The sequence below is a fragment of the Micromesistius poutassou genome, assembly GCF_964030765.1.
Source record: "Micromesistius poutassou genome assembly, chromosome: 21".
In the NCBI taxonomy this organism is placed as follows: domain Eukaryota; kingdom Metazoa; phylum Chordata; class Actinopteri; order Gadiformes; family Gadidae; genus Micromesistius; species Micromesistius poutassou.
Window position 1 is genome coordinate 8063819 of NC_140291.1, and position 27751 is coordinate 8091569.

At 45.5% G+C, this 27751-nt stretch overlaps 1 protein-coding gene across 1 annotated transcript in view; it reads left to right on the forward strand.

The window, feature by feature from the left end:
- Positions 1–27751, forward strand: part of lrp2b (low density lipoprotein receptor-related protein 2b) — a gene marked incomplete at both ends in the record, with an annotated part of 82019 nt that overhangs the window by 14678 nt on the left and 39590 nt on the right. Inside the window, 25 exons of the mRNA XM_084485582.1 lie at positions 6150–6356; positions 7085–7287; positions 8014–8157; positions 8761–8970; positions 9153–9345; positions 12588–12713; positions 13083–13213; positions 13723–13857; positions 15116–15391; positions 15617–15856; positions 16500–16622; positions 17143–17259; positions 17509–17889; positions 18335–18583; positions 19355–19563; positions 19817–20001; positions 20196–20424; positions 20851–21028; positions 21685–21813; positions 22220–22386; positions 22633–22776; positions 23359–23468; positions 26311–26488; positions 26616–26829; positions 27158–27391. Coding sequence (XP_084341708.1) covers positions 6150–6356; positions 7085–7287; positions 8014–8157; positions 8761–8970; positions 9153–9345; positions 12588–12713; positions 13083–13213; positions 13723–13857; positions 15116–15391; positions 15617–15856; positions 16500–16622; positions 17143–17259; positions 17509–17889; positions 18335–18583; positions 19355–19563; positions 19817–20001; positions 20196–20424; positions 20851–21028; positions 21685–21813; positions 22220–22386; positions 22633–22776; positions 23359–23468; positions 26311–26488; positions 26616–26829; positions 27158–27391 — 4712 coding nt within the window. The remainder of the gene's footprint in view (positions 1–6149; positions 6357–7084; positions 7288–8013; positions 8158–8760; positions 8971–9152; positions 9346–12587; positions 12714–13082; positions 13214–13722; positions 13858–15115; positions 15392–15616; positions 15857–16499; positions 16623–17142; positions 17260–17508; positions 17890–18334; positions 18584–19354; positions 19564–19816; positions 20002–20195; positions 20425–20850; positions 21029–21684; positions 21814–22219; positions 22387–22632; positions 22777–23358; positions 23469–26310; positions 26489–26615; positions 26830–27157; positions 27392–27751) is intronic.

Sequence of the window (27751 nt, forward strand, 5' to 3'; positions counted from 1 at the left end):
AGGGAGAAGGAGTAAGAAAATAAATCTGATATTGTTTATTATGAAACAGATAGATTTATTGCTTGTGTTCGTTGAAAAATACATGAGAAGAGGACCTTGAAAAAATAATCGCATATGAAATCGCAATCGCAATATTGAGAAAAAATCACAATTAGATTATTTTCCAAAATCGTTCAGCCCTAACATTGACCAGCGCACCCGGTACATTACTCACCTCCCGACAGATAATAAAAAGATCTGTGAGGGACATGTACACTGTGTCAGGTACAGAGGGAGAGAATGTTTGAAAACAACATTAATGAGACATGATCATACATGGCACAACGCCCAACAGAACAATTAGGAAATTCTGTGACCTCCCACTAATGTTTTTCTCAAAATAACCAAGTATACCTGTACAGAGCCCCCTCAGGGTCATGGTGGGGATCTTTTTTTGTTGTTGCTACTTCTGCGTTCCTTCGCAATACATTTGCTTTACCTCGCAATAAGCTTTGAGTTACCCTCACAATAAGCTTTGAGTTACCCTAACAGTAAGCTTTGAGTTACCCATACAGTAAGCTTGAGTTACCCTCACAGTAAGCTTTGAGTTACCCTCACAATAAGCTTTGAGTTACCCTCACAATAAGCTTTGAGTTACCCTCGCAATAAGCTTTTAGCTACCCTCGCAGTAAGCTTTCAGTTACCCTCACAGTAAGCTTTCAGTTACCCTCATAGCCAGCGGCGCCGGTGTATGGTACAAAATCCAATTTCGCTGAGTTTTGAGACCAAAACTAAACTAGGGTGACCAGATTTGCTGAAACTAAAACCTGGGTGAACATGGGTTTATACAAGAGTCCAAGGTAAGGTGGTAAAAACAATATAAGATTTTATTCACAAAGGAAAATGATCCAATATGTAAACATTACAAAGATAAGATTAAAAACAAATGCTTTAATATAAAAAAAAAAAAAATTAATTAAATATGTACAATGTACCGATCCTATCCTATGGTTATCATAGCCTAAAAACAGCAACGCCACCTTCAACGGACCCAGGCTCCGTACATGCAAGCTCCAGGTAGTGACAATGCCCATACTACCCATCCCCATGGAACATGGGTACTTGCACTGTGGGAGCAATGGGAGCAATGCACTGTGAAAGACCTCCAGTGGCCCTGTATGCAATAAAATAAAGGGAAAATAATATGAAAATGAAAACATGATCATTAGGGAGTGATTTTGTAAAGTATTCAAGCTATTATTGTGTACTTTGTAAACAGAAATATAGTAGAATATTATGACAGTCTTACTTGTAGCGAGTGCGTTTTGCTGCGGGAGGTGCATTAGAAGCGCTGGCCTGTTCGTCATCTGGGAACAGGCCCACAGCGAAGACGGAACAGCAGTTTGTTTTAGAGCGTGCCTCATCATGCAGAAAATATTTCTATCATAATCCTCCAGTTTGCAGACTGCATATCGTTTTACCTTTTATCATTTCAATACCGGCGTCTTCTCCAATTGTGGGGTTGTTTATCGCCCGCAGCCATTGTTTGCAACGCTCACTGTCTCTCACTGGTAAAACGTGAAAACTTACTTTCTGTCCCTTCCTAGACTTTTCGGTGCAACCAGGTACCAAACAACTATTGGGCATTTTTGCGTTTTAAAAAACGAGAGCAGAAGTCTAAACTAGTCAACGTATCACAGGGATATGTTTACACAAAGTTTGCTTGCGCTACCACTCGTGCAAGTGGTCCTTCCCCCTCCAAACCGAAACAGGCGGGCGGGGCAGCGAGCGCAATGCATTGTGGTAGTTGGAGGATGAGCCAGAGAGATCATAAAAACACTCTTTCTGCTTTTTCTCAGGCTAGGATGAACCGATAAAAAAAAAATTTGCACATTTATAATACATAGAATAATTTCATAAAACCTTCATATGTCCACCGGTGAACTAGTTCTTTAAGAGAAAATATGAAAAGACATTGAATGAGTTTTGTGAGGGACTATCTTTATTTTTATGAATTAGCCTGAAGCTGAAGAAAGTTTTGGAAAATACATTATATATAATATACAATATACAATATATAATCTAAAAATGAGGGCAGTCAAACAATTCTTTTTTTTTAATCGCGATTAATCACATAGTATTGGTGAGGTTATTAATCACACTTTTAAAATTCTATTTTGAATCCACTCCAATTGAAGTTAAATAAAATTCTCAAATGGAATGACACATTTTCATTGTGTGATTGAGTGATCTTGAGTTTTAGAGTCTAGACTTTTATTGACTCACTCAGTGTGGGTTGAATATGAAACTTACGGAACACCACATATTTGGGAATTGTAAACAGGCAGTTAATTAGTGCAATTGTAAACCAACAGTTACTACAAGTGTAGTTCAAATAAGTAGCACCACAGATTTGGGAATTGTAAACAGGCTGTCACTTACTGCAATTGTAATCAGGCAGTCACTTACTGCAATTGTAATTGATGTAATAAGTATGTAAGTGGAACTAAAAACAAAAAAGATTTCTGATATGAATGTTGACATTCTGTGGGCAAAACCTTTCAAAATCACAGTGAAAAAAAAAAGGAGAATTTTTATTAATCGTGTTAAAATAAGATTGCGTTAACGCATCATACGATACTACTTTATTTGTCAGTAGGACACTGAAATTCATTATGCGTCCCTGGGAAGGCCCCTCAAAACATTTAGGACATACAGGTAAACAAGTACAAAGGACACATGACATGACAGCACAGCGATACACAAGCAGCACATATGACAGATTAGGCAAGCACAGGTGTTGACAGGAAAGACACAAGTACAGACACATGACATGGCACAGCCCACACACAAAACAACACAAATGACAGGTAAGACAATTTACAAAAACATACAAAGACTAATACCCATGGAATCATAAATGCTTTGGAATGTCATCTTAGTTTGTTCAGTAATAGAATGGACTGATGTACAAAGGAGTTTTTAAGCCTATTGCAGTTGAAGGAATGGACTCTGAAACCCCTATTTGAAGGCAGGAGCTGATATTCATTGTTCAAGACATGTGTGCAGTCAGAGGAAATATTCGTGGCCAGCCTAAGCATGCTGTTATGGGCCTCTTGAAAGGCCTGCGCTACAGGACGTCCAATGATTTTAGAGCAAACTTTAATATCATTGTAAAGTTTACATTTATTTTTCACTGTGAGGTTGCTCAACCAGGCAGTGCTACAGTAGAGCTATAGTAGAGTATATAGAGTATATATAGAGTATTTAGTAGAGTATGCTCTGAATTACAGAAGTAAAAAATAGAAACATAATTTGGCTAGTAGCCCCAAACGATTTTAGTCAACGGAGGAAATAAATGCGCTACTGTATCCTTTTACCAAGAAAATCTATGTGAGGGGTCCATGAGAGGTTCTCATCTATCATGTCACCTAAGTATTTATATGCAGAGACTTGATTAATTTCAACATTGTGGAGTTTCACTTTGAGGAGTGGGCCGGTTAGGGGCTTACCAAAAATGATTTCCTCTGTCTTCACTGAATTAATAATAAGGGCTTTCTTGTCACACCATTCCACAAACCAATCAACATTTCTCTGATACAGAGTGGGATCGTCGGTACATAGTCAATAAGGTGGAGTCATCTGAGTATTTTAACAGACTCTGGTTTGGTACCGAGGAGGTGCAGTCTGACGTGTAGAATGTGAACAACACAGGTGAGCTAATGCACCCCTGAGGCACCCCAACGTTTGTTATTCTGGGAGATGTCAGTGTATCGTTTACCTTGACCAGCTGGATCCTATTTGTAAGAAAGGACAAGTACCAGAGTATAAGATGGGGATTGATCTGTAGCTGAATAATTTTTTCTATCAGTATGTCTGTCTGAATTGTATTCAACGCCACTGAAAAATCAAGAAAAAGAGCCCTAACATATGTTTTAGGGGTGTCCAGATGTTTGGAGACTAGGTGCACCACTGTAGCCACTGCATCTTCTGTGCTGTGCCCTTGCTTATATGCAAATTGAAAAGGATCTTGGAGCTTCAATAGGGCTCTGTTAAGACGCTGGACCAAGATTTTTTCCAGAGATTTCATAATGACTGATGTGAGGGCTATTGGCCTATAATCATTGTGTTCCTTTGGGCATTGTTTTTTAGGGAGGGGCTTAATGTTTGATGTTTTCCAAGCTTGTGGGATAGTGTGTGTTGACTGACAGCTGAAAAATTGGTTGCCACACAGGAGCTAATTCCCAAGCAAAACATTTTAAAATAAGGGTGCTGCTGTGGTCGAACGTAGAAACGTGCTCCTGACTTCTTCCACTGGTATGGTGACCAGTTCAGCGTCAGTGGGTGTGATAGGCCTAACCAAGTCAGTGCACCTCTCAAAGTGACCATCAGATTCAAAACGGCAAAATAAATAATTTAAGTCATTAGCAAGTATAAATTCATTACCTGACACAATAGTTTTGTTGGACGAGGACAAACCTGTCATCTTTTTCATGTTATCCCAGAGTCTTTTAGGGTTTTTCTCTCTGAAAGACTCCAATTTGTGTCTATGTGCTACCTTACCCCTCTCTCTCTCTGTTTGCAATTTAAAGCATCCTTGTTTTTAAAGGCCCTTTTCTTCGAGATGATTATATTCTTGATGTCTTTGGACACAAACTTTTTATTGTTTCGATAAATCTTAATTATCTTATAGGGGATGACAGATTGAAAGCAGAAATGAATGTAGTCATTAATAACCATGGCACTTTCATCTAGGTAGCAAGGGTTGTAGAATAGTGACCAGTTGGTCAAATCAAAGCAAGCTTTAAGCTTCTCTTTGGCTTCAAAAGACATGTCTCTTATTTCTCTCACCACCGGTTTACTGCTTTTAAATTTCTATTTGTACGTGGGCATTAAATACACCACATTGTGGTCAGAGTTGGCGATTGGTGGTCTAATTCTAGAAGCAAATTCATTATTAACATTCATATAGCATTTATCAAGTATATAATTTTTTGTTTGTTGTTTACCTGGCAAAAGCCAGGTAGTACACTGTCCAGACTGCAGTGATTGAGGTCCCCCAGCACAATTGAAAGTGCGTCTGGATGTTTCTGTTGCATTTTGTGGACATGACACTTATTTTGACAGCCCTACTAAAAATAAAAAAATTCTCAAAATCTCAAACAAATGTATTTGTTTGAGGAGTGAATTTGCTCCAAAATTGATTTTGTTTGCTGACAGCCTGCTGCTGTGGAATTGCGGACAGGTGTCATCAAAATTGGCAAGTGTAACAAGCACTTTTAAAGTGGGAACGGTCATGCGGTTCCTCTCGTGAGTCTAAGTATGAAAAGATCCGCTCAACGGGAGAAATTGTGCCAGGCAGACCCATGGCAAAAAAAACATGACAAATTAGACATATAGTTTTGTACATAATCTCCCTGCTTCTGAAATGCGCTAACATCTCTGCACAGCGCTTGTTTGCTGGTTTCCATCAGCATTCCACTGTGCCACCATCCCTGTTGCGTGTGCCCTCACGGATGAGGTTTTGCCAAATAAGTTAATGATCGGGCTATAATAAGACCACGTTGGCTATGTAGTTAACGCAAAGAATGACATGGGAACGCAAAACTTATTGTGAGGTAACAGAAAAAGTATTGTGAGGGAAGGCAAAAAGTATGGCAAAGGAACGCAAAAGTAGCTCAAAAGAAAATCCCCACAATGAAAACCAAAATCCCCAACATGACCCTAAGGGGTCATATAATAATGATGCTAATAATGCTAATTATTTATTCCCATTGAATGGACGTATCCATCTTGAAAGTCTTGAAGACTGATGGGATCATTTGTCAGCGTTCCATCTCACATGATGTGAACACAGAACAAGCATTGAGCATCGGGTTTATTATTTTTATTATTTCTTAAGCCACAAGGGTCACACAGTTATTTTTGTAATGCTTTTTGGAATAAATATAATTAATTGCTATCTGCAATTAGATAGTATTTATGTTTAATCATATTTCAAGTTTGTTGAGAGGGGAAGCGTCCCGCTTGCTATCTTCTTATATAAGACAGTACTGCTTCATGTGTGTTTCACAACACTCACAGTATTCTCTTAAACTGGAACATAGCCTGAAGGTCCTCCTGTAGACATTTGTGGGGTTCTTGCACCGACTTAACGTTCCGCTATGCAGATACATGTTCTTCACAGACATGGGCTACCTCAGTGAGAACATGAAGCTGGAGCGGGCGTACATGGACGGCAGTAACCGCGTGGCGCTGGTGAAGAAGAGACTGGGAATCCCGACGGGCATCACCTTAGACATCAGGACGCAGCGCATCTACTGGTCCGACAGCCACTTTGACCTGGTGGAGAGCGTCACCTACAGTGGTCTAAACAGGTGAGGGACATGAAGATGTTCCTTTATTCATGTCTCAGTGATATTTACATACAGAGGTCTGGACAGAAAGAGAGAGAAAAATGGGATAGGAGTGGGTTCCTTTATTCATGTCTCATTGATATTCAGTCATTTAGAAGAGACTCTTTTCTCCAGAGAGACAGAGAGTTTGGGAGCAATCAAAAGCATCCACCCAAAATGGCAACTTCCAAAGAGTATGGAGATGTTTAGTACATAACACAGGGTGACCAGACACTCCTGTTTTCCGGGGGCAATCCCCCTTTCTTGGGGCATGTCCCTGGCTGGCGCTGTCCCTGGATGTTGCTGTATCAAATTTTTTTTTTTTGAATATATGAATACATTTTTAAACTGAAAAATGTTGTAGCTTTCTCATGAATACTACATCTGAGAAAGTTGGCGATTAGTCTTGTGTATGTGATGGTTGTGATGCGACCTCGTTCCACGGGGGTCTATATCGACTTAATAGCATTAGCAGGCGTAACCAATTATAGACCATGTCGATCAGTCATAAGGGTTCCCTTTCCCAGCTACTTTGGCTTGTTTTTGGCTGGATTAACATAGTTAATTATTTTACCATTTATTTGACAACAGTACTTCATATACCATGATAAAAATAGGCAAAACTTAAATATGGGACTGACAGAATCAACATTTTAAAATGATGAAGTGAAACGCGATGGCGGAAATGCAACGGTTCTCTTGTTCCCCAGGAAAACGGTGATCAACGGGGGAACGCAGGTACCCTACCCCTTCGGCATGGCCCTGTTTGAGAACCACGTGTTCTTCACCGACTGGAACAAGATGGCGGTCATACGAACCAACCGCTTCAACGGCAGCGACCCCACGCTTCTCTATGGCACCACAAAGAAGCCAGGACACATTGTCGTCTCTCACCCCCTGCTGCAGCCACACGGTGAAAAGCTCCATATTCCACAGAGAAGCTTGGAAGGGGGCTTCTTAAAGTAAAACAAAACCCTTAAACAACTTATTGGAGGTGAAATGTGTTGGTTACATAGAATTGGTATGGATTGTTTCTGGTCCGAATGCATGCTTGTTGCATTCCTTGGCTGTTACTGGCGGTTTTGGAGTACCGGGTAACAGCAATCAAACATTCTGGCTGAAATATAGCCTTAATGAATAGCTAAAACTGGGTGTTTGGAAAAGCAAAGTGTGGTTTACAATGCCAGGGACTCCAAGACATTAGAGAACACTTTGTGGCCAGCAGTCATCATCCTCATCTAATTGCTGCTTGAAGCCTGTCTTGCATTCACTACTTTTTCTGACTTGCTTATAAAAACAACAAATATGTATCATACTATATAAATTAGTTTTTGAGGATAAGTAAGGCTTTAGTGGTGAAATACTCACTCATGGCAAACCCTGCATTACTTTTTTAAGGCCCCAAGAGTGCAATAGGTGAGGAGTGGGCAGTCAAACAAGGGGAGATAAAATAAACAAATTAATCGTCTTTGCTATCATGCTCTTCTGACCATATTGCTACTGCCCCCCTGCTTGTGTATCAGGGACTTCAGTACACGTTCGAGAACATACAACGCCAAGCACTAAAGGCCTACTCAAAAAGAGGGATTAATAAAGCGACGCTGAGGTCCTTATTCGTTATGTATTCTGTTCTCCGTAGACGTGATGAACCCGTGCGGCCGGCACAACGGGGGCTGCCAGCAGATCTGCGTCCTTAGCCACCGCTCCGACAACCAGGGGCTGGGCTTCCGCTGCAAGTGTCGCCTTGGTTATGACCTCCAGGCTGACCGACAGACCTGCTTCAGTAAGTTCCTCTGAGGAGACTGGTTTCATCTCGTTGGATCTGGATTGGCCCTCAGCTGCAATCACATGTAGAAATCTTAAATGACGGCCACTCTAGTTAGACAACTGAATTAAATATGAGTTTTATATTTGTATAACATTATATGAAGTTATTCAGAAGAATAGACGATTCATATTTGAATGCCTTAATGCCGTATCCATGTTTGGCATTAAGGGACAGGTAGGGGGATAGTGTGTTTTAGTGGAGTTTGGTTAATCAGCTGCCAGCCCAAATGTACTGAGTTCGATCACCAGTATCATGGAGCAAGATGCCCAAACCTCTAACCTACTAATGAATAATATGGCACTGTAATTCACTGTAAGTCACTTAGAAAAAGAACTAATAAAATAACCAAATGGTATCAAGTCGGTGGACATTGGGCATCAAACCCAATACCTTTTAGTCTGGGAGTCGAACAATTTAACTGTCGTAAGTTTTATAAGTACTGTGAATCCAAAGTTTCCACTCTGTGGACCAAACAGTATCCATCGACCCACCCCCTGCCCCCTATTCTCCCACATGCCCACTGTGACCGGTGTTATTCAAAGCCTTCTTCTGCCACAGTGGTGAAGGACTTCCTGCTGCTGGCCACCGGCCTGGCGGTCCGGGGCGTCCCCCTCAACGTGTCCCTCCAGGAGGACGTCACGCTGCCCCTCACGGGGCTGGCCCTAACCTTCTCTGGATCTGCCGTGGAGTACGATGGCAGAGAGGAGGCCATCTTGTACAACGACAGGGGCAGAGGCCTCGTGTACAAGTCCCATCTGAACGGCAGCGGTGAGTTGGGCGCTCACGGTTCTTTGGGAGCGGTTGTTTCGTATCGGCGGCCTTCCTCTCCATACGAGAGTCTGGGACACGGCGATGATTAACTACGTCAAGGTGTGTGTGTGTGTGTGCTTTCTAGCACGTTCCAGTGCCTTGCTCACTGACCTGTTTTGCTTCTTGGCTGTGCTCTGTAGGCACACAGATTCTGACCGGGAACAGAGTGGGCATGGTGGACGCTATGGCCTATGATTGGACCTCCAAGATCTTGTTTTGGACCACAAGCAGCTACAAGACCGTGGTGGCCTTCAGAGTGCCGGACAAGTCCAGGAGGGACATCGTGACGGGTCTGCGGAACCCAAAGGGAATCGCAGTGCATCCCAAAGCAGGGTGAGTAGGTCACGATGTTCACCCTGCATACATACCAGCCGTTTATTACTTACCTTCTTATTGCAAAGTTCCATAAGCAGGCAGAATATGTAATAGTTCAGGATTTAAACTTGAGGGAGCTATAGGGGACAAATGTACTGCGCTTAATCACAGGACCATATTTCATTAGAGATTAAGGAAACTAAATTGAATTACTGGCTTCCTGACAACAATACTACAGCCAGTATGTTTTACAGACACATTTTTGTTCCTTGTCTGAACAGTTTTTGTTTTTGTTTTGTCCTGTGTGTTATGATTCACTATGCTCTGAGTACCCCGGGTTGCCAGATATGAAACAATTTGGCACACAAACGCAGCATGCTGCAGCAATGGAAGTAAGCAAAGGAATGGGATTTACTGAGATTGTACTCACCGACGAATCAACCCGACTTTAAAAGCTCCAATATGGGTAGATCACGCAGTTGCATTTGCAAGAGGGTGACAGTTTAGGGCCTGGAAGGATTTCAAGATGGATAATGTGTTACGCCACGTCCTGCTACACGGTCCAACACCCCCATCTAGTGGCCGCTTGTCGCCACTGGTCCTCATTCTCCCGACACAACTGTCTGCAATATCCAATATCCATTCCCTACTTCAGCCGGGGATCTCCAATCAGCCGGCGCCAGTTCGTCGTTTACAACTCCCAATTCTCCGTCCTTCACTCTGCCTACCTGTCGCCGAACTTCCTTTGCATGGACGCCAGAGACCGCCTTTCTGGGCCTCAAGAAGCGGTTCGTATCCACGCCCATTCTCGTTCAACCCGATCCCTCTCTCCCTCTCTTCTGACACTGGAGTGGGCGCGGTTCTCTCCCAGCACTCCCCCTCTGACCACAAGCTCCACCCCTGTGCCTTCTTCTCCCGCTGGCTGTCCCCACCGGAGCGAAACTATGATGTCGGCAACCGCAAGCTCTTGGCCGTCAAGCTTGCCTTGGAGGAGTTGCGACATTGGCTGGAGGGTGCGGAGCATCCGTTTATCGTTTGAACCGACCACCGCAACCTGGCCTATATCTATATGTCAGCGAAGAGACTAAACTCCCAACAGGCCAGGTGGGCCTTATTCTTTGGTCGTTTCAACTTCTCCCTCACCTACCGTCCTGGCTCCCAGAACGTTAAGCCGGATGCCCTGTCCCACCTGTACTCCCTCGAGGACCCCGGTACAGACCCCGAAACCATCCTGCCACCCACTTGTCTCATCGCCACACTCACCTGGGAGGTTGAGTCCGCTGTACGCCTTGCACAGAGGTAGCAGCCAGACCCCGGTACTGGTCCCCCTAACCGCTTGTTTGTTCCGGACGCTGTACGGTCCAGGGAACTGGTCTGGGCTCATTCCTCCAGGCTCACCAGCCACCCGGGGATCACCCACACGTTGGACTTCATCCGCCTGCGATTCTGGTGGTCCACTATGGACGCAGACGTCCGTTCTTTTATTGCGGCGTGCGCAACCTGCGCCCGGAATATGACCTCGACCCGTCCCCGTTCCGGTCTGCTACGACCCCTACCCATCCCTAGCCGTCCACATTGCCCTGGACTTCGTCACCGGCCTGCCCACGTCCGAGGGCAACACCACCATTCTCACCGTGATTGACCATTTTTCCAAGGCTGCGCACTTCATCGCTCTCCTCAAGCTTCCCTCCTCAAGGGAGACCGCAGATCTCCTGGTTCATGGCATCCCAGCGGACATCGTATCCGACAGAGGTCCCCAGTTCACCTCCCAAGTTCGGCTTGCGTTCTGCGTGGCTCTAGGTGCCACACCCAGCCTCTCCTCCGGGTTCCACCCCCAGTCCAATGGTCAATCTGAGCGGGCCAATCAGGAGATGGAGGCAGCACGTTGCATCACCCACGCCAGTCCCACCTCTTGGAACACTCCCACCTCTTGGAACACACGCTCCCCTGGGTCGAATATGCTCACAACACCCTAGTAAATGCATCCACAGGTTTATCCCCTTTCATGGCCTCGCTGGGATACCAACCACCCCTGTTCCCCGAATTGGAGGACGAGATAGCGGTCCTGTCGGTCTAGACCCACCTGCGCAGGTGCCGGCGCACTTGGCAACGCACACGCGCTGTGCTACTAGGCCAATAAGTGCCATCTACCTGACCCCCAGTACGCTCCCGGACAAAGGGTTTGGCTTCGGGCAAAGGACCCGTTTCATTGGTCCCTTCGAGATCGAGAGATCATTAACCCCTGTGCCATTCGTCTCAGACTCCCCCCCCCATCCCTCTGTGTGCATCCGACCTTCCACGTCTCCCAGGTCAAGCCCGTCTCCACCAGCCCGTTGTCTCCCCCCGCTCCGCCTCCACCTCTTCCCAGGGTCATTGACAACCACCCGACGTGGACGGTCCGTCGTCTCCTTGATGTGCGGTGCCGCGGCCGGGGACACCAATACCTCGTCCACTGGGAGGGGTACGGTCCTGAGGAGCTGGATGCCTCACTCATCCGGGACTTCCATCGGGATTACCCATCTGTTGTTGGGCGTCTGCCGAGAGGCGTCCGTAGAGGGGGGGGTACTGTTGCGCCACGTCCTGCTACACGGTCCAACACTGGTCCTCATTTTCCCGACACAACTGTCTGCAATCTGCAATCTCCATTCCCTACTTCAGCCGGGGATCTCCAATCAGCCGGCGCCCAATTCTCTGTCCTTCACTCTGCCTACCTGTCGCCGAACCCCTGCCTGCCTGACTACCCGCCTGTCGCCTTAAACACAAGCCTACCTGTTTGGCATGAGCATTTAAAAAAACTTTCAACAAGAAGCATGTTTTTGATAGTACTGTACTATTGTGAATTGGGTTGCGATGGTTTGTAATTAAAAAAAATGGGTCCCCAGAAAAAAAGTTTGGGAGACACAGATTTAGACCAATCTGTATAACTGCTATGCCGCTACATTTCATCTAAAATAAGTTATTTTAGGGTTTGGTTTTTCTTCTGAAGTGTGACTATCTTCTCGTAGCAATACAATAATCTCATATACTTGAATTTGAGTTTGCGTAAGCTTTCAGTTATGTTTTGTCCAAAGTTGTAAAGAATAAACTTATTTCAGATTCAGCATTATTTTACAGATGATTTTACAATTAAAGCAGAAAGAGTCCTTCTGTTGTCTAACAAATTGATGGTTACTCATTGCCAGCTATCCTTAACTCCTTAATTATTGAATTATGTAATGATTTGATTATTTAATCATGGACTCTATTTTATCTCTGACAAGCTACTTGTTCTGGTCGGACTGGTACCGTCCAGCGGTCATAATGAGAGGCTACACCGACGGCAGCCATGGTGTTCCACTGGTCAACACAACTCTGGGCTGGCCCTACGGCCTCACCGTTGACTACATGTGAGTAGGGGCCAAACCGGGGATCAGGAACCCCTAGAAAACATCTCTGGGCGTGCTACTCATTGCCGTTCTGCAGATATTGTGATACGATGGTGGGATTTGCCTTGTGTGGTTTTTGTTGCCAATGAAAACTCCTCACAGAGGGGTTGGAGTCAGATACAGGTCATTAAGGAAAAGGTGAGCTTAGAGGACGTCTGGACCCAGGAGGCCTACAGGCAGGCTGTGGAGTTGGGGATCAAACCCAGTCCCTTCCAGCTGGGGGTCGGAACACCCCTTCAACCACACCGTTCCACCGCTCCATGGAATATTGAAATGTGTTTTCCTTTGGTGAAGGGGAGGGTGATGGATATTTGTGTTGGTTTGGGTCAGGATGGAGCGTCTCTACTGGGTGGATGCTCTCCTAGACCAGATCGGACTCATCGGCATCTACGGAAACGACAGGCAGACGTTCACCAGCATCGGACAGATAACTCAACCTTACTCTCTCACTATTCACTCTGGTAGGATTCACTCTAATACAGTTCAGCTTTGTAAATTCATATTGTTCTTATTAAGTGTTCAGTTTAATAAAGTTCATATTCGTATTTAAGAAATATTTATATTTATATATATGTATGTGTGTGTGTGTTTATAAAGGACTGCCTTTAGGAACCATATGTGATACGTATTGTATTTTGAAAAAGGAATATGTGGATTTTTCAATATATAATATCTACATACGTATTAAAGCTGGGGTAGGCAATTCAGAGAAACCATCCAGAGTTAGCTTCATTTTAAAAGTCTGCAACCAAAAGGTTCCAAGCCGTCCCTTCAGCCCTTCGTCCCTCACCAATCCCCAAAACACATGACTAGCTCTTTAACTTCAGCAACAGGACTGCCTGGCCTTGAGTGCATGGGCATATATAAACAAATATAAATAAAAAGGTTTTTTAAATAAATTGTCTAACCTAGCTTTAAGTAGGGAATGTCAACGCTATGTTATCCTCACATTCCCATCATGTCTGCTCAGAATACCTGTACGTGTCTGACACAAGGACCAAGGCCGTGTTCAGGATGAGGAAGCGAGACGGAGGGGACAACGTCATGATCAGGAAGGGAATCAATGCCATCCTGAACATCAAGGCCTATTCCTCGGACCGCCAACGTGAGTCAACCGTACCATGACCTCTGACTCGTGATGAATCCACTGACATCGCCGCTTCCCTCAGCGACTCTGCACTCTTCTGCACCAATATTTTTTACGTTACTCCAAATCGCCTGTGGTCATTTTTGTATTACATTTGTTATGTATGCCATGTGTCATGCAGTTGTCAGGCACATAAAGAGTCCTACCCTCATGGTTTACAAAACACCAAAAGTAACGTTGCATCGGCCAAACACAAAGTCACAAAATGAAAGTTATTTTACAGCTCGGTCTTAAACAAAACCTTCTGCCTTCTTGCCCAAACTTGGCCAAAAAAATCTGCTACAAAATAGGTTTCCTTTTCAAGCGTTTTAACAAGCCTAACCCGGTAGCTACACTGAGGATGAAAGACTTTCGTGGCGTCAGGTTGCGTGGTGTTTCCTTACGACCTGCTCCACCAGTGCTTTGTCAATGTTCAGCAAGTAAAAACTATGTCATCTAAATAAAAAAATATGCCATTCATTTAACTCCCAAGCTAGAAGCTTCAAGTTAATGTACTTACTCTATATATATAGAATATAAAGGTGTATAGATGAGCAAAAGTTATCTGGTAAAGGACCACCATATAAAGCCTATTGATAGTAGACATAAAACTGAAGAGAAGGTTCTCTCAGTCTTTCTGGTGAAAGGATCACCCTCACGCCTCCTTCTTACTCATTCCCTCCACTTGGGTAGTGAAAAAGAGTGTTATCTCTGTGCACGTTGTTGTGCACTGTCAAGACATCCCTTTTGTTGCTATGTGTGTAACGGATGCCAACTAGCCTGGGCTAGCTGGCGGTAGTACATTGTAAATCCTCACACCCCTAGCCTTAAGAATGCTTCTAGCTGCTGAGTTAGAAGCCTGGGCTTTCAGCTTTCCTGGTTAGAGTGCTCGACTCCCATGCTGGTAGTGTTGTAGTTCAAGAGGTGGCAGGTTCGAGACCCGCGAGCGGTCGAACCGGCCTCTGCTACATTGGTTTCGTGACCCGGATGGGAGTGAGGATTTAGGGGGGTGAGTGTAATGGATGCCAACTAGCCTGGGCTAGCTGGCGGTAGTACGTTGTAAATCCTCACACGCATAGCCTTAAGAATGCTTCTAGCTGCTGAGTTAGAAGCCTGGGCTTTTAGCTCAGTGGTTAGAGCGTTTGACTCCCACGCCGGTAGTGTTGTAGTGTCTCCTTGTTCCAGGGTTTTGTGTTTCATGACTCTTAACGACATCAGAACTGCCCCCTTTCCGCAGTGATCAACAGCGACTGCAACAGGCAGCTCAACGGGCTCTGCAGCCACTTCTGCTTCCCGACGCCGTCGGGCCGTGCCTGCGGCTGTCCCTACGGCATGAAGCTGCAGCCCAACAACCGGGACTGCATGACGGACGGCTCGGTGACCCCGCCCGACACAATCTGTGGGGCGTACTCCTTTGAGTGCGACCAGGGCCGCTGCCGGCCCAACTTATACCGCTGCGATGGCATCGCTGACTGTGTGGATAAGACGGATGAGGCCAACTGCACAAACCCGGGTACATAGGGCTCTGGTGGGGTCATCTGTTCCTCTGTGTGGTTGTAGTGTGTGAGCAAAGGATCCCCAGAATGAAAGGGTTTATAGAGAAACATTCCCCACCTTGACTCGTGGATGGGCTCATTTAGATTATTGAGAACCTTTCTTGTGAAGCTGTGTAGTAAACAGCTGCAGGAGAAAAAGTAACATAGTGCAAGGTAGTAATTAATTTCCGTCCTTCCTTCAGGAGTGACCTGCTCCCCGCGCGCGTTCACCTGTGACAACAAGCACTGCATCCTGTCGTCATGGAAATGCGACGGCCATGACGACTGCGGCGACGGCTCTGACGAGGTCGGCTGCCCGACGCGAGTCCCCACCACCTGCGCCTCCAACTTCTTCACCTGTAGCAACCTGAAGTGTGTCTCCTATGTCTGGCGGTGCGATGGCAACAACGACTGTGGCGATGGCTCAGATGAACACAACTGCAGTGAGTGATACTCGTCACAAAAAGAAAAAAGAAAAATAACTACACAACGGTATTGTGATTGACAAGTACAGTAGGAGAGGGCGTTAACAAGTTGAATTGGCCAATTCATTATTTCCCTTATTGTATCCAATAATTCACAAATTGTATGTCTTTTGATCACTACAATACACTCAACACTATAGAGTTTATAATTATAAAATAAAATAAATTCTGCTGTATTTCTGGCGATATTCTTGTCTTTCTCTGAACCATCTTTCAACGTCACTGTAAAATTGTTCTGCATGACTGCAGACGGTAAAATATGAAGATCCGCAGTCCTCTCAGAGGCACATGTGAAGACATGCAGTCCTCTTAGAGGTCTGCAGAAGTTTGCTTGACTGCCCCCTTGTGCACATGTTAATGAGACGTGAAAGTGTGTTGTGTCTCTGAGGTAGGACGTGGATCTTCACAAACGTTAAGTAGACAGAACAGTGACTTCAGGGTTAAGTAACACTTAACCTCGTCTTCTCTCTACCCCGGACGAGATCTTTGCAGAGATTGAGTTCTCTAACCCAAGCACAGATAATCCTCTATTCCTCAATGGGCTGGATTTCTTTCTCTGATCACCATTTGTTAACCCCTGGCCTGGGTCTGCACCATGCAGATTCTACCATCTCTTCCTGCCCCTCGGGTTACTTCCTCTGCCCGGACCATCGCTGCATCTCAGGCTCCATGGTCTGTGATGGGGACCTGGACTGCATGGATGGTTCTGACGAGAACAACTGTGGTAGGGGACCACTGCTGCATTAATACTAGTGATGGACAACAGTAATCAGTTCTCAAATTATCTTATGAAGGGTAATCAAGATGAGCATTCAGCATCTTGAAATAATGGTCTATGGAATCCATTTCAATCATATGTAATATTTAGTCTATTGATTATGTTCTATTCCTACGGGCGGATTTAACGGCAGGAGTTTATTGACCCTCCTGGCTATGTAGCCTAGCGGGTGACCAAGTACCGTACAGTCACACCACACTGACAGTTTTCGAAAGACGCTGCAGTGGTTCAGAATTTGAGAAGTACAAACTAGAGTCTGTCCAGGACTGACTTTATTAGCTGAATTTGAGATGTATATTAACATACCTTTTGACATATCCCTGACAAGATATCAGGTAGCTGTGTAATTGAAACATCACTCTGTGATATGTTTATTTTACATTGGATCACATTGACCTTTGCTTAAAAGGGGAACCGTGACACGCAGTCAGAATAATAATAACAGTAGGTGATATTTATTCCTCAGAGTTCGCCTGTGCCTCGTATGAGTTTGCCTGCGCCAGTGGAGACCAGTGTCTGAACATGCGCTACAAATGTGACAGAGTATTTGACTGCAGGGACCATTCTGATGAGCAGGACTGTCGTGAGTTTGCCTCGCCCAGAACACACATATGCCGATGTTCCTTGTTTTTCAAAGCTATCATTTGAATGTGGTAAATACAGCATTCAATCTGTACTCTCTTTTCAGAAAGTACTTCCAACTTACGTCTCAAGTGCATTCCTTCCTATTCATCTTGTGGAATTGCGTCAACATCTTCACCCTTTAACTTCTACGTAATGAAACGTAACCGTGAGATGGTAACGTTCATCCCCATGTCCAAACCGTTGACAGCCACACACATGCCCGGGCTGTGCCACGACAACGAGTTCCAGTGCCAGGGGGATGGGTCCTGCCTCCCCGCTGCCTGGGAGTGCGACGGCCACGCTGACTGCGAGGACGGCTCCGATGAGCACAGCTCCTGTCCCCCGGTCACCTGCCGGCCCGGATCTGTCCAGTGCTCCAACAACAACATGTGCATCCCGGCCAGCTGGTACTGCGACGGCGACAACGACTGCCGGGACATGAGTGACGAGGAGAACTGCCCCACGCCCCCCTTCCGCTGCCCCGTGGGCCGGTGGCTGTGCCCCACTGACCAGGTGTGCGTCGCAGAGGCCGAGGTGTGCGACGGCCAGAGGGACTGCCCCGACGGAGCCGACGAGTCGCCCCTCTGCAGTACGTGACGGGTTGACTTGACACAGGGATGTAGATGTGTTTCATCAGGGAGAGGCCGGGTTCCTAATGTCTGCAGTCCACCAGCCTTCGACCAGCCCCGCCCTGTTCCTTGATGACCTGGATCGGAATTCACTCACTGCTTTGGATAAAAGTGTCCCCTAAATTAGTAAAGAGTAGTCTTACATAAGTGATGATATAACATTGATTGCAATTCTTAGTGTATGCTGTTTTGTTGAAAAGTTAGCCCAACAAATTGTATTATTCTAGTACACTTTTGCCTACCATGGGAAAATCTCAGACTACAGTTCTGAAAATGATACGGCGGATATAGCGGTAGCCACAACTCATACCGTAGAGGCTGCTAGTGGGAAATCATACAAACTGCATCTATAAGAAAATCATTCATCCTCAAAAACATCATCCCATGTCCTCATCTCTGCCCCAGACCAAGACGACTGTGCTCTGAGCCACGGCGGCTGCAGCGACGGCTGTATCCAGGGGCCCTTCGGGGCCCAGTGCACCTGCCCCGCGGGCTACCAGCTCCTCAACGACTCCAAGACCTGCGCAGACGTAGACGAGTGCCTGATCCCAGGCTTCTGCAGCCAGCAGTGCTTCAATGAGAGAGGCACCTTCAGGTGCTACTGCCTCGACGGCTACCAGCTGGAGCCTAACGGACGCACCTGCAAGGCCACCGGTGAGATGAAGGGTCAAAAACTGGCTGCTGTAATGGGATGTGTTCTCCATGAAGTGAGGACTAACCACGACAGGCTGTCCCATTACTGTTCAACAGGGTAGCGAACCACTACCAACAAATAACTTTATTTCCAATAACAGGACACCCTGGAGTGGTTTATTCCGCTTATACCACCTTGCCTTCATCAATAACGTTATATATTTAAACCTAGCCCTAACCCTTTCTATTAAATTAATCAGCTTTCACTTCGCTTTGATCATATTATTTTTACATTATTATTATTTATTATTCATTATTCATTATTATTATTTCAGCATTAGGGTTGATGTGAAGCTGTTAAAAGGTAGAGGTGAACACCTTTAAAGTGGAAAAAGAATGCACACCCATTATTGACGAATCAAAGAGTCAAGCATTCATCAACACTGATTAGTTGTGATTTGATTGTGGGAATAGTTACTGCCTACCATGTAGTTTAAGAGGAAATCAGTCCCCGACATTACTGCATGTAGTTTGTGCTTGTAGTTGAGTAATCTGCAGATACTAAACTGCATGCCTCCAGATTACTAAACTACGTGCTCTGCAGAAGACTAAACTACACTGCCACCAGATTACTAAACTACATGCCTCCAGAATACCAAACTACATCCCCTCCAGATTACTAAACTACACTCCCTCCAGATTACTAATCTACATGCCTCCAGATGTCTAAACTACGTGCCTCCAGATTACTAAACTAAATGCCTCCAGATTACTGAACTACATGCCCTGCAGATCCCCTCGCGGCCGTGCTTCTGGTGGCCAAGCGCAGTCAGATCCTGGCCAGCCACATCAACATGAAGCCCCCACTGCTGAATCCCATCGCAGGGGGCTCGGGGATCGTGGCTGTAGACTTTGACCGCATCACCTCCAGAATATTCTGGGCCGACGCCACGCAGAAGAAGATCTGGAGCTCCTCCGAGAACGGCACAGATAAGCGAGAGGTACGAGGGAACAGGCTTTATCTCAGCTGCGTACCGGGTAACAAGGATCTTGGATTGACATGGATTCATATAATAATAATTCCATATGATCATTCAATGTAGGTTGTATTTTTCTGTTGATCTCTTTAGTTTATGAATGTAGCATTTGCATTTTCAAACATTCTTTTCTTTTCCATACCAAATGAATTTAAAAAGACAAAATGGACAAAGATATACATGGGCGAGAGTCTCATGCCTTTTCTTCATGTCTCAGGTGTTCTCGTCTGGCCTGATGGTACCTGAGAGCATCGCGGTCGACTGGGTGGGACGCAACCTCTACTGGACCGACTCTGTCATGGAGAACATCGAGGTGTCCACTCTAGACGGGGCCTTCCGGAAGGTCCTCCTCAGCAAGAATGTCAGCCGTCCCCGCGGGCTGGTGCTGGACCCTCGCACTCAGTAAGCACCAGTCGCCTCCTCACGTCTCAGTTCCACTCAGTGTCTTATAGCACCATCCAGTTGGATGTGCTCCACAAACCAACCTCAATGAAACAATGAAAGAGGCCTGCATGTGTTTTACCTGCCAAATGGTCAAATCCATTTGCCGTTGGCTGGTGGCTCATCCTGAACCAGCGTCCCTCTCCCCTCTGTAGCATCAACCAGATGTTCTGGTCGGACTGGGGCCAGAATCCCAGGATCGAGAGGGCGGACATGGATGGCGCCGTACGGCAGGTCATCGTCAGCACCAAGCTGTACTGGCCCAACGGCCTGGCGCTGGACTACACCACCAGGAGAGTGTACTTTGCAGACGCCTACCTCAAGTACATCGACTACTGTGACTACGAGGGGAACAACCGGCAGCAGGTTCTGGCCAGTGACCTGGTGAGATGTTTAGCTTTGCACTCTGTCGAGGGATAGAGTTTAACGTTTTGAACGCTTTGTGCTCATTTTATTGATATGCTTTGATTCTTCTCAGCATTATTTTGAGGTCCCTTTGGGTGAAAGTGTCTGCAAAATGTACTTTTCAGCCAGGAAAGGGCATTGGACTGTTTAAACACTGCCTACCCCTGTGGTGGTGAGAGGGTGTAATCAAACCATGATCTGTATTCAGACAGGTGTGAGTTGTATAAACGTGATATATATTTGTATATATTCTTGGGATTCTTGTGCCTTTATGTAACGACAGTGATGACAGACTGGAAGTGGGTCGATCGGCACCCCGCAATCCAACCTGTGCTTGCTGCTAGGCGTGTTACCTGTGTCGATTAGCGGACTAGCAGCTTGAGTCCTGATCCTTGTCCCCCCCAGGTGCTCCAGCACCCCCATGGGATGACGGTGTTTGAGGACCACGTGTACTGGTCGGAGCGCTACACGCACAAGGTGATGCGCAGCAACAAGTTCCACGGCGGGAACACCAGCACCCTGCTGAGCGGCATCGCCCAGCCCCTGGGCCTGGCCCTGAAGCACCCCGTCAAACAGCCCCCAGGTGAGGCCCCCGCCGGGCTGCGTTCACTCAGTCACCATCAAACAGCCCCCAGGTGAGGCCCCTGCCGGGCTGCGTTCACTCAGTCACCGTCAGACAGCCCCCAGGTCCGCCCCCGCCGGGCTGCGTTCAGTCAGTCACCGGCGATCCTCAGCCCTTCGTCTCCGGAGGTTCTGCTCCGGAGGGTCTGTCGGACCCACGGTTCCGATACGTAGTGCACTACAGCGTGGTTCCCAACCAGGGAACAACTCCTTTGTGAAATTGTGTTGTAGGGTTTAATGCATAATCCTGACATGGGCTACTCATATCATTTGTGCTATCAGCTTATGAATTTCTTTATTATTGATCCGTTATAATAGCTCTATGACAAATAATGTAATTGCCTCTCTCGCACCTGTATTCATGTGATAATTTCTGACCGTCAGGCTGTGTGAAATTTAGCAAAAATTTCTGATGAGCTAGTATATCTTATTTCCAGGTAATAATGTGTGTGTCATGGTTCATAACCACGCCCTACTGCTTTACGTGGGTGTGCGTTCTGGTTGGGATGTCAGTGTGTCCATGAGCCATGGTGGGTCCAACTGTCCTTCCCTGGTCAGGTTGGTTTTTGGAAGTTCTCTGACCTTCATCTCTCCCTGGTTGTTGTTGATGTGGTCCAGCCACCAGCCCGTGTGTGTACCACCTGTGCAGCCAGCTGTGCCTGCTGTCTGCGCTCAGGCCCAGGTACTACAGCTGCCACTGCCAGTCCGGGTGGACCCTGGAGGCCGACAAGCGCACCTGTGTCAAAGGTACCGGCTAGCACATCTTCGTTTGTGTCTTTGTGTTTGTGTATGTTCATGGGTGGTGTGTGTGTGTGTGTGTGTGTGTGTGTGTGTGTGTGTGTGTGTGTGTGTGTGTGTGTGTGTGTGTGTGTGTGTGTGTGTGTGTGTGTGTGTGTGTGTGTGTGTGTGCAAACGTTTAGTATTATTATTATTATATATGTACATGACGTGAAGAGCTAACAAACACAGTAAGTCACTATATTTGATTATTTTCCTAAGTATTATTTTGTGTTGCATATCTACTCTATTTTCTTTATGTACTCCATGGACTGTGTTCACTGTCCTCATTTCATGTCATTTAACTGAAAGTCAAGCATTGTGACCTAACTTCCTGTGGTGTGCCCTCACTTCTCATCCCCTGTGGTGTCTCCAGACAACAACCCGTTCCTGATGGTGGTCAGAGAGTCTGTGATCCTCGGCATCAGCCTGGACCCGACGGACACCTCCAACAATGCCATGGCGCCCGTGGCCGGCATCACCCAGGGGCGGGACATAGAGTTTGACGACAGGGAGCAGTTTGTCTATTGGGTCCAGAGCACTGTGGGTGACAGGGCTCATGTCGCACACCTGTGGGAAACTAATATTCATCAAGTCAATTACAGAGTTTCAATCTTTACTTTGTTTTGACAAAATTGTAAAACGTGGTTAATTCTTTCAGTTCATGCTGGATTATTTTTGAGTTGGTTTATAACACTTTTAAAGAGTAAACCACATACTTAAATTCACTGTTTGTAGTATCAATACCAAACTGTATATTATTATACGACCCCTCTCTCTACCAACCAGGGATCAATATGGCGTGTGAAGACCAATGGAACCAACAGGACTCAATTTGCTCCTGCTGCCATCATTGGCTCTCCCTCGGGTCTGGCTTTTGATTGGATGAGCCGCATCATGTACTACACCAATCCAACAGGGAAATCTATTGAAGTAAGCCCCTCCCCATGGCCCAAAGAATACAAATCATTATGGAAAATATGTCACATTTTAATAATTAAATAAAATCTAGCAGGACAATTATGTGTTAAAATGAGGAAAGGGTTCATCTTCAAGAGCATTTAGCTTCATGTGCTCATACTGACTACTTTATGAAGCTACGTGTGCTCATACTGACTACTTTATGAAGCTACGTGTGCTCATACTGACTACTTTATGAAGCTAAGTGTGCTCATACTGACTACTTTATGAAGCTAAGTGTGCTCATACTGACTACTTTATGAAGCTAAGTGTGCTCATACTGACTACTTTATGAAGCTAAGTGTGCTCATACTGACTACTTTATGAAGCTAAGTGTGCTCATACTTACTTCATGAAGCTCATAGCACACATGGATATACTAAAGGTCCCGATATACAACTCATAATCCAAATTTGCATGTTTGCGTTTGAGAACAAATAGAAGAGAAGAACATAATGTGTAATAATAATTGAATTCCCTGTGTTTGACCTCGGTTTGAGGCCATTTGTGTGTGGTGGTAAGTATATCCGTAACACAGTGCTGTACCCTGGGCAGGTGATCCGTGTGGATGGGAGCCAGCTCTACCGAAGGACCCTCATCGCCTCCACGGGCAAGCCTGATGGGGCCGGGGAGCCTGTGGGCCTCGCCCTGGACCCTGCCCGCGGGTAACCCCCTTCGCCTCCCCCAGGCCGGGAGTACTCTTCCTCAGTCCTCGCCATGAGCTGGAGGCCAGCAGGCAAATGCACAAACGGTTTCAGTTATTGTCTACATTTTGATAGACGGTGACTGAAATAACAAGTGGCACACATGTCGATTTAAAGTTTCTTTCAATTCGGTCAGTTTGAAATAAACCATGATCAGGTAGTAGTAAGTATATGCAGTTTACAGATAGATAGTTAGGAACTTTATTAATCCCTCGGGATGGTTCCCTCAGTACAATTGCACTTCCAGCAGCAGCAAACACCATGTTACAAATAGAATAAGAGTAAAAAGCAACAATTATAAATGTGCAAAAGTGCAAAAAATGTGCTAATTACTGTTTCCGTTGTTACAACGCTGTTACCGTTACTGACCATTAAATGCGGTGCGTTACTATGAATTGATTGAATAAACTGCGTAATCCAAACGCACCCCTGGCTGCACACACAAACTGCTAGTGAGGAGACCGGTGGGTTTAACAACGAGATAATCGATTATGATTGGCTAAGGCAGAGTTATGTTTAATGGTAGCCAATCAGAGCCAGTGTTTTTACACACAAGCCAGGATACGCATGCCATATACAGATACAACTTTATCAATCCCCTGTAGGAGAAATTTGTTAATGTTTGTCCCTATAAAACAATAATGGTAAAAAAATGAATACAAAACATGACGGTAACTAAGTAAGTTAAACCGTCTAATCTGAAGGCTCAGAACTGAGTAGGGGAGGGCATAGCCTAACTAGTTTGTGAACGACCCAGAGAAACGCAACGCAAATTCAATATGAACATGCATGAGGCTTTAATAAAATCCCGGATGATTTTGAAATTCCACCACGCATTTTTTTTAAAGTGTCTCAAAAAGAGGGCATGTCCGGGCAAAAGAGGACGTCTGGTTACCCTACATAGGCCTACGGGAAACCCATTTCATTCCTACCTGTTCCACTGTTAAATTGCGGCGCAAATTGGTGGGCGCTATCCTGGTAATTTCTCTACGTGAGAAATAAGAAGTGTGGCGTGTGAGCGTGTGCATGGGTTGAATTGCGTGTGTCTCACGCCGAATGCGTGAGACTTGAGAGCCCTGTATTATTATTACTGTATTATAGTATTAAGAGTATGAGTGATTAAATACAGTAGCAATGTTTTTATACACAGTACAAGACATTTATTAATATCTTTAATAAAGATTAAGAAAAGTAAAAAGGTTGCTTTGAGATGAATGCATTTAAATGAAACGAATATATAAAGTGCAGCTCGTTCAGGTGACCGTTGATTTTGGGATCAACGTCACGTTTTGAACTACACACTTGGGAGAGTCGTGACATCTGAAATCTGTGCAGATCTGCGTTAGCATAATGCTTCTTCATAATAGTTAACTACTTTAACGGCACAGACAATCCAAAACTTAAGGTGAAACTAGATGGAAAAAGTGTGTAGTTCAAAACGTGACGCAGCTTTTACTTCTTCGCCACCTACAGAGTTTGTTATGTACGAACATTCAAAAACGCCATGTTATTTCCCATAGACATTTGACCGAGGGAACTGGGAGGCGGGACTTATTCTTCAGAGGTCCATGCGTGCGGAGTGAGTAGTGAGGCGAGTGAGAGAAAAAATGTGCATGCAGAGTGAGTGGTGAAGCGAGAGAGAGAGAGGAAAGACTTGTTGTGTAGTGAGCAGAGAGTAATGAAAACCTCAGAGAAGGGTGTTCAAGTTTGTCAATACATCATATGCAAATGTTCAGTGATCTACAGCTAAGCAAATAAAGCGGCAGCATCACAGATGTTTCCGTGTCTTGTTGCCAGTTTACTGAGTGAACGGACAGGGTTTAGCTAGAGAGATTAGAGATCTCTCCTGTGCTTCCCGACTATGGTCTGGAAGCTGAACGCTAAGACTACATAGGAACACAATCTCATTCATAAAACCACGATTATTATTATCGTTATTACGACTAACTGCATTGTGCTATCATATAATACTGTTACATTATCGACATTGAGGATAGGTGCCGTTTTCCAACAGTATTATCAAAATAATTAGCAGGCTATTATTACTGTTGTTGTTAGTACTATTATACTGTAGTTAGTCATATTATTCAGATAACGCGATGAGCCAAATGGCGCTAACCTGTCTAGTAGTAAGCTCCTAGCTCCTTGCAAATCTCTCCTTCATGGAAATGCGCGCAAATGTTTGCTCTCGTATCGCTCCTCTTCTCAGATAATCTTCTTGAGTCGTTGTATTCACCCGCACGTTTACGTTTTATATGGAAAGCTTTGGCAACAGAAGTCGCGGCAAACTGGACTGAATAATTGTGTTCCATCAGGAGGGAGCAATAAAACCATTGAATGAAAAAAATCATAGAGTGAAACCTATCTAGCTCTACGACTTACGTCCTCACTCCCTGTGATTCCTGGTATTTCCACCGGATGCTAGTTCTAAGAGGAAATTACGCCAATCAGACTTGACAATATTTGGGGAGGATGTTACAAATATAAACATTTATATTTTTTGGAAATTAGCAATGGTTGAAAACACTTCAGATTATGTTAGTACACACACACAAAAAATATATATAACAGTTTTTGATTAAAAAATGCTGAAATCTTACATATTCTGCCTTTAATCCTAGCCCGTCTCAAACAGAGACAACAGATATTCACTCAGAGCGATTCACTACCACCAAGCTAACCCTATACCTACAGCACCTTAACTCCCTATAAAGAACCGACAATCGATGCAACACAGCCAATAGTCTCAGTCATCGGCTTCAATCTATTTCGGCCAATCATAAATTAACTTCCTCCCTCGCAGGAAGTTATACTGGACAGACAAGGGGTCGGACAGTGGCGTGCCCCCCAAGGTGTCCAGTGCAGACATGGACGGGGGGAACCCCAAGAACCTGTACACCGGAAACCTGGCGGGCATCGGCACCATCACGGCTGACGTAGCCACCAGCCGGCTGTACTGGGCTGTGGCCAACACCGGCCTGGTGGGTGCTCTGGCGATGCTAGACCTAGATGCTAGTGTAAATGAATACATGTTTGAACTGAATTTAATTTGAAATGATTCATGATTTTTCTTTCTGTCCCTTTATCGTCCCACCTGATCTCCCCCAGATCGAGTACGGGACCATGGATGGGGCGAGCAGGATGACGTTGGTGAGCGGTCTTTCCCTCCCCTGGGGGCTGACGGTGTACCAGGGCCACCTGTACTACACGGACGCAGACTATGAGGTGGTGGAGAGGGTGGACAAGGAGTCGGGCGGTGGCCTGGTGGTGATGCGGAGCGGATTGGACGGCCTGCGAGCCCTCAAGGTCCACGCCCGAGACGGTGGGGCTCACTCCGGACGCTTCTCTTGGTTCTTCCTTTTCTTCGTCTTGCTCTTCATCTTGTTCTTTGTCTTGTTCTTCGTCTTGTTCTTTTTGTCTATCTTATTCTTCCTCCTCCTTCTCCTCTTCTCCTTTTTCCTCCTTGATTCTCTTATGAATACAAACATAAGATGTGCCTTATTAATCCCAGACAGGAAATCGAGGATAAACATATGTAAATAACAATGATAGTAATCTAATATTCTAGTAATACAGTAATACAATATTCTAGTTCTAGCTCACAGTTACATCAAGCTTGTCCACCTCTTTCTCTCCGTCTGCGACTACAGAGTCGGCCGGTTCCTCCAACGCCTGCAGCAATAACGGAGGCTGCTCTCACCTCTGCCTCCCGCGGCCGGCCAGCCAGAAGACCTGCGCCTGCACCACCGGCTTCGTACTCTCCACAGACGGAAGCAGCTGCCGGCAGTACAAGTCCTTCGCCATCGTGTCCACGCCCAAGCTCATCAGGGGCTTTCACATCAACAGCTCGGACCACTCCGAGGCCATGGTGCCCGTGGGGGGAAGTACGTCTGTCTCTGGTCTGGTTTATGAAGCAACACAGTGTGCGAAATACCCGTCAATATTCAGGGTTCCTATCTCTTCATTGTTGCGCAATACCGATAAAAATGTTATCAATATGCAGTAGGCCTATAACATTACAATATTTCATGGATGCAAGCCAAGACAATCAGTCTATAGCCTAGATGACAACACACACACGCACACACCATAACCGTAACCATCCATCTACAGGAAATAGCCCGAATGGGCACACGCACACAATCGTCTTATGCACAACAATCAGTTCAGATCATCACAATTCAGTCACTGCAAAGATTAAAAAGATAGCCTCTTGCCTTTAGTTAGAATATACCAGAGATGCC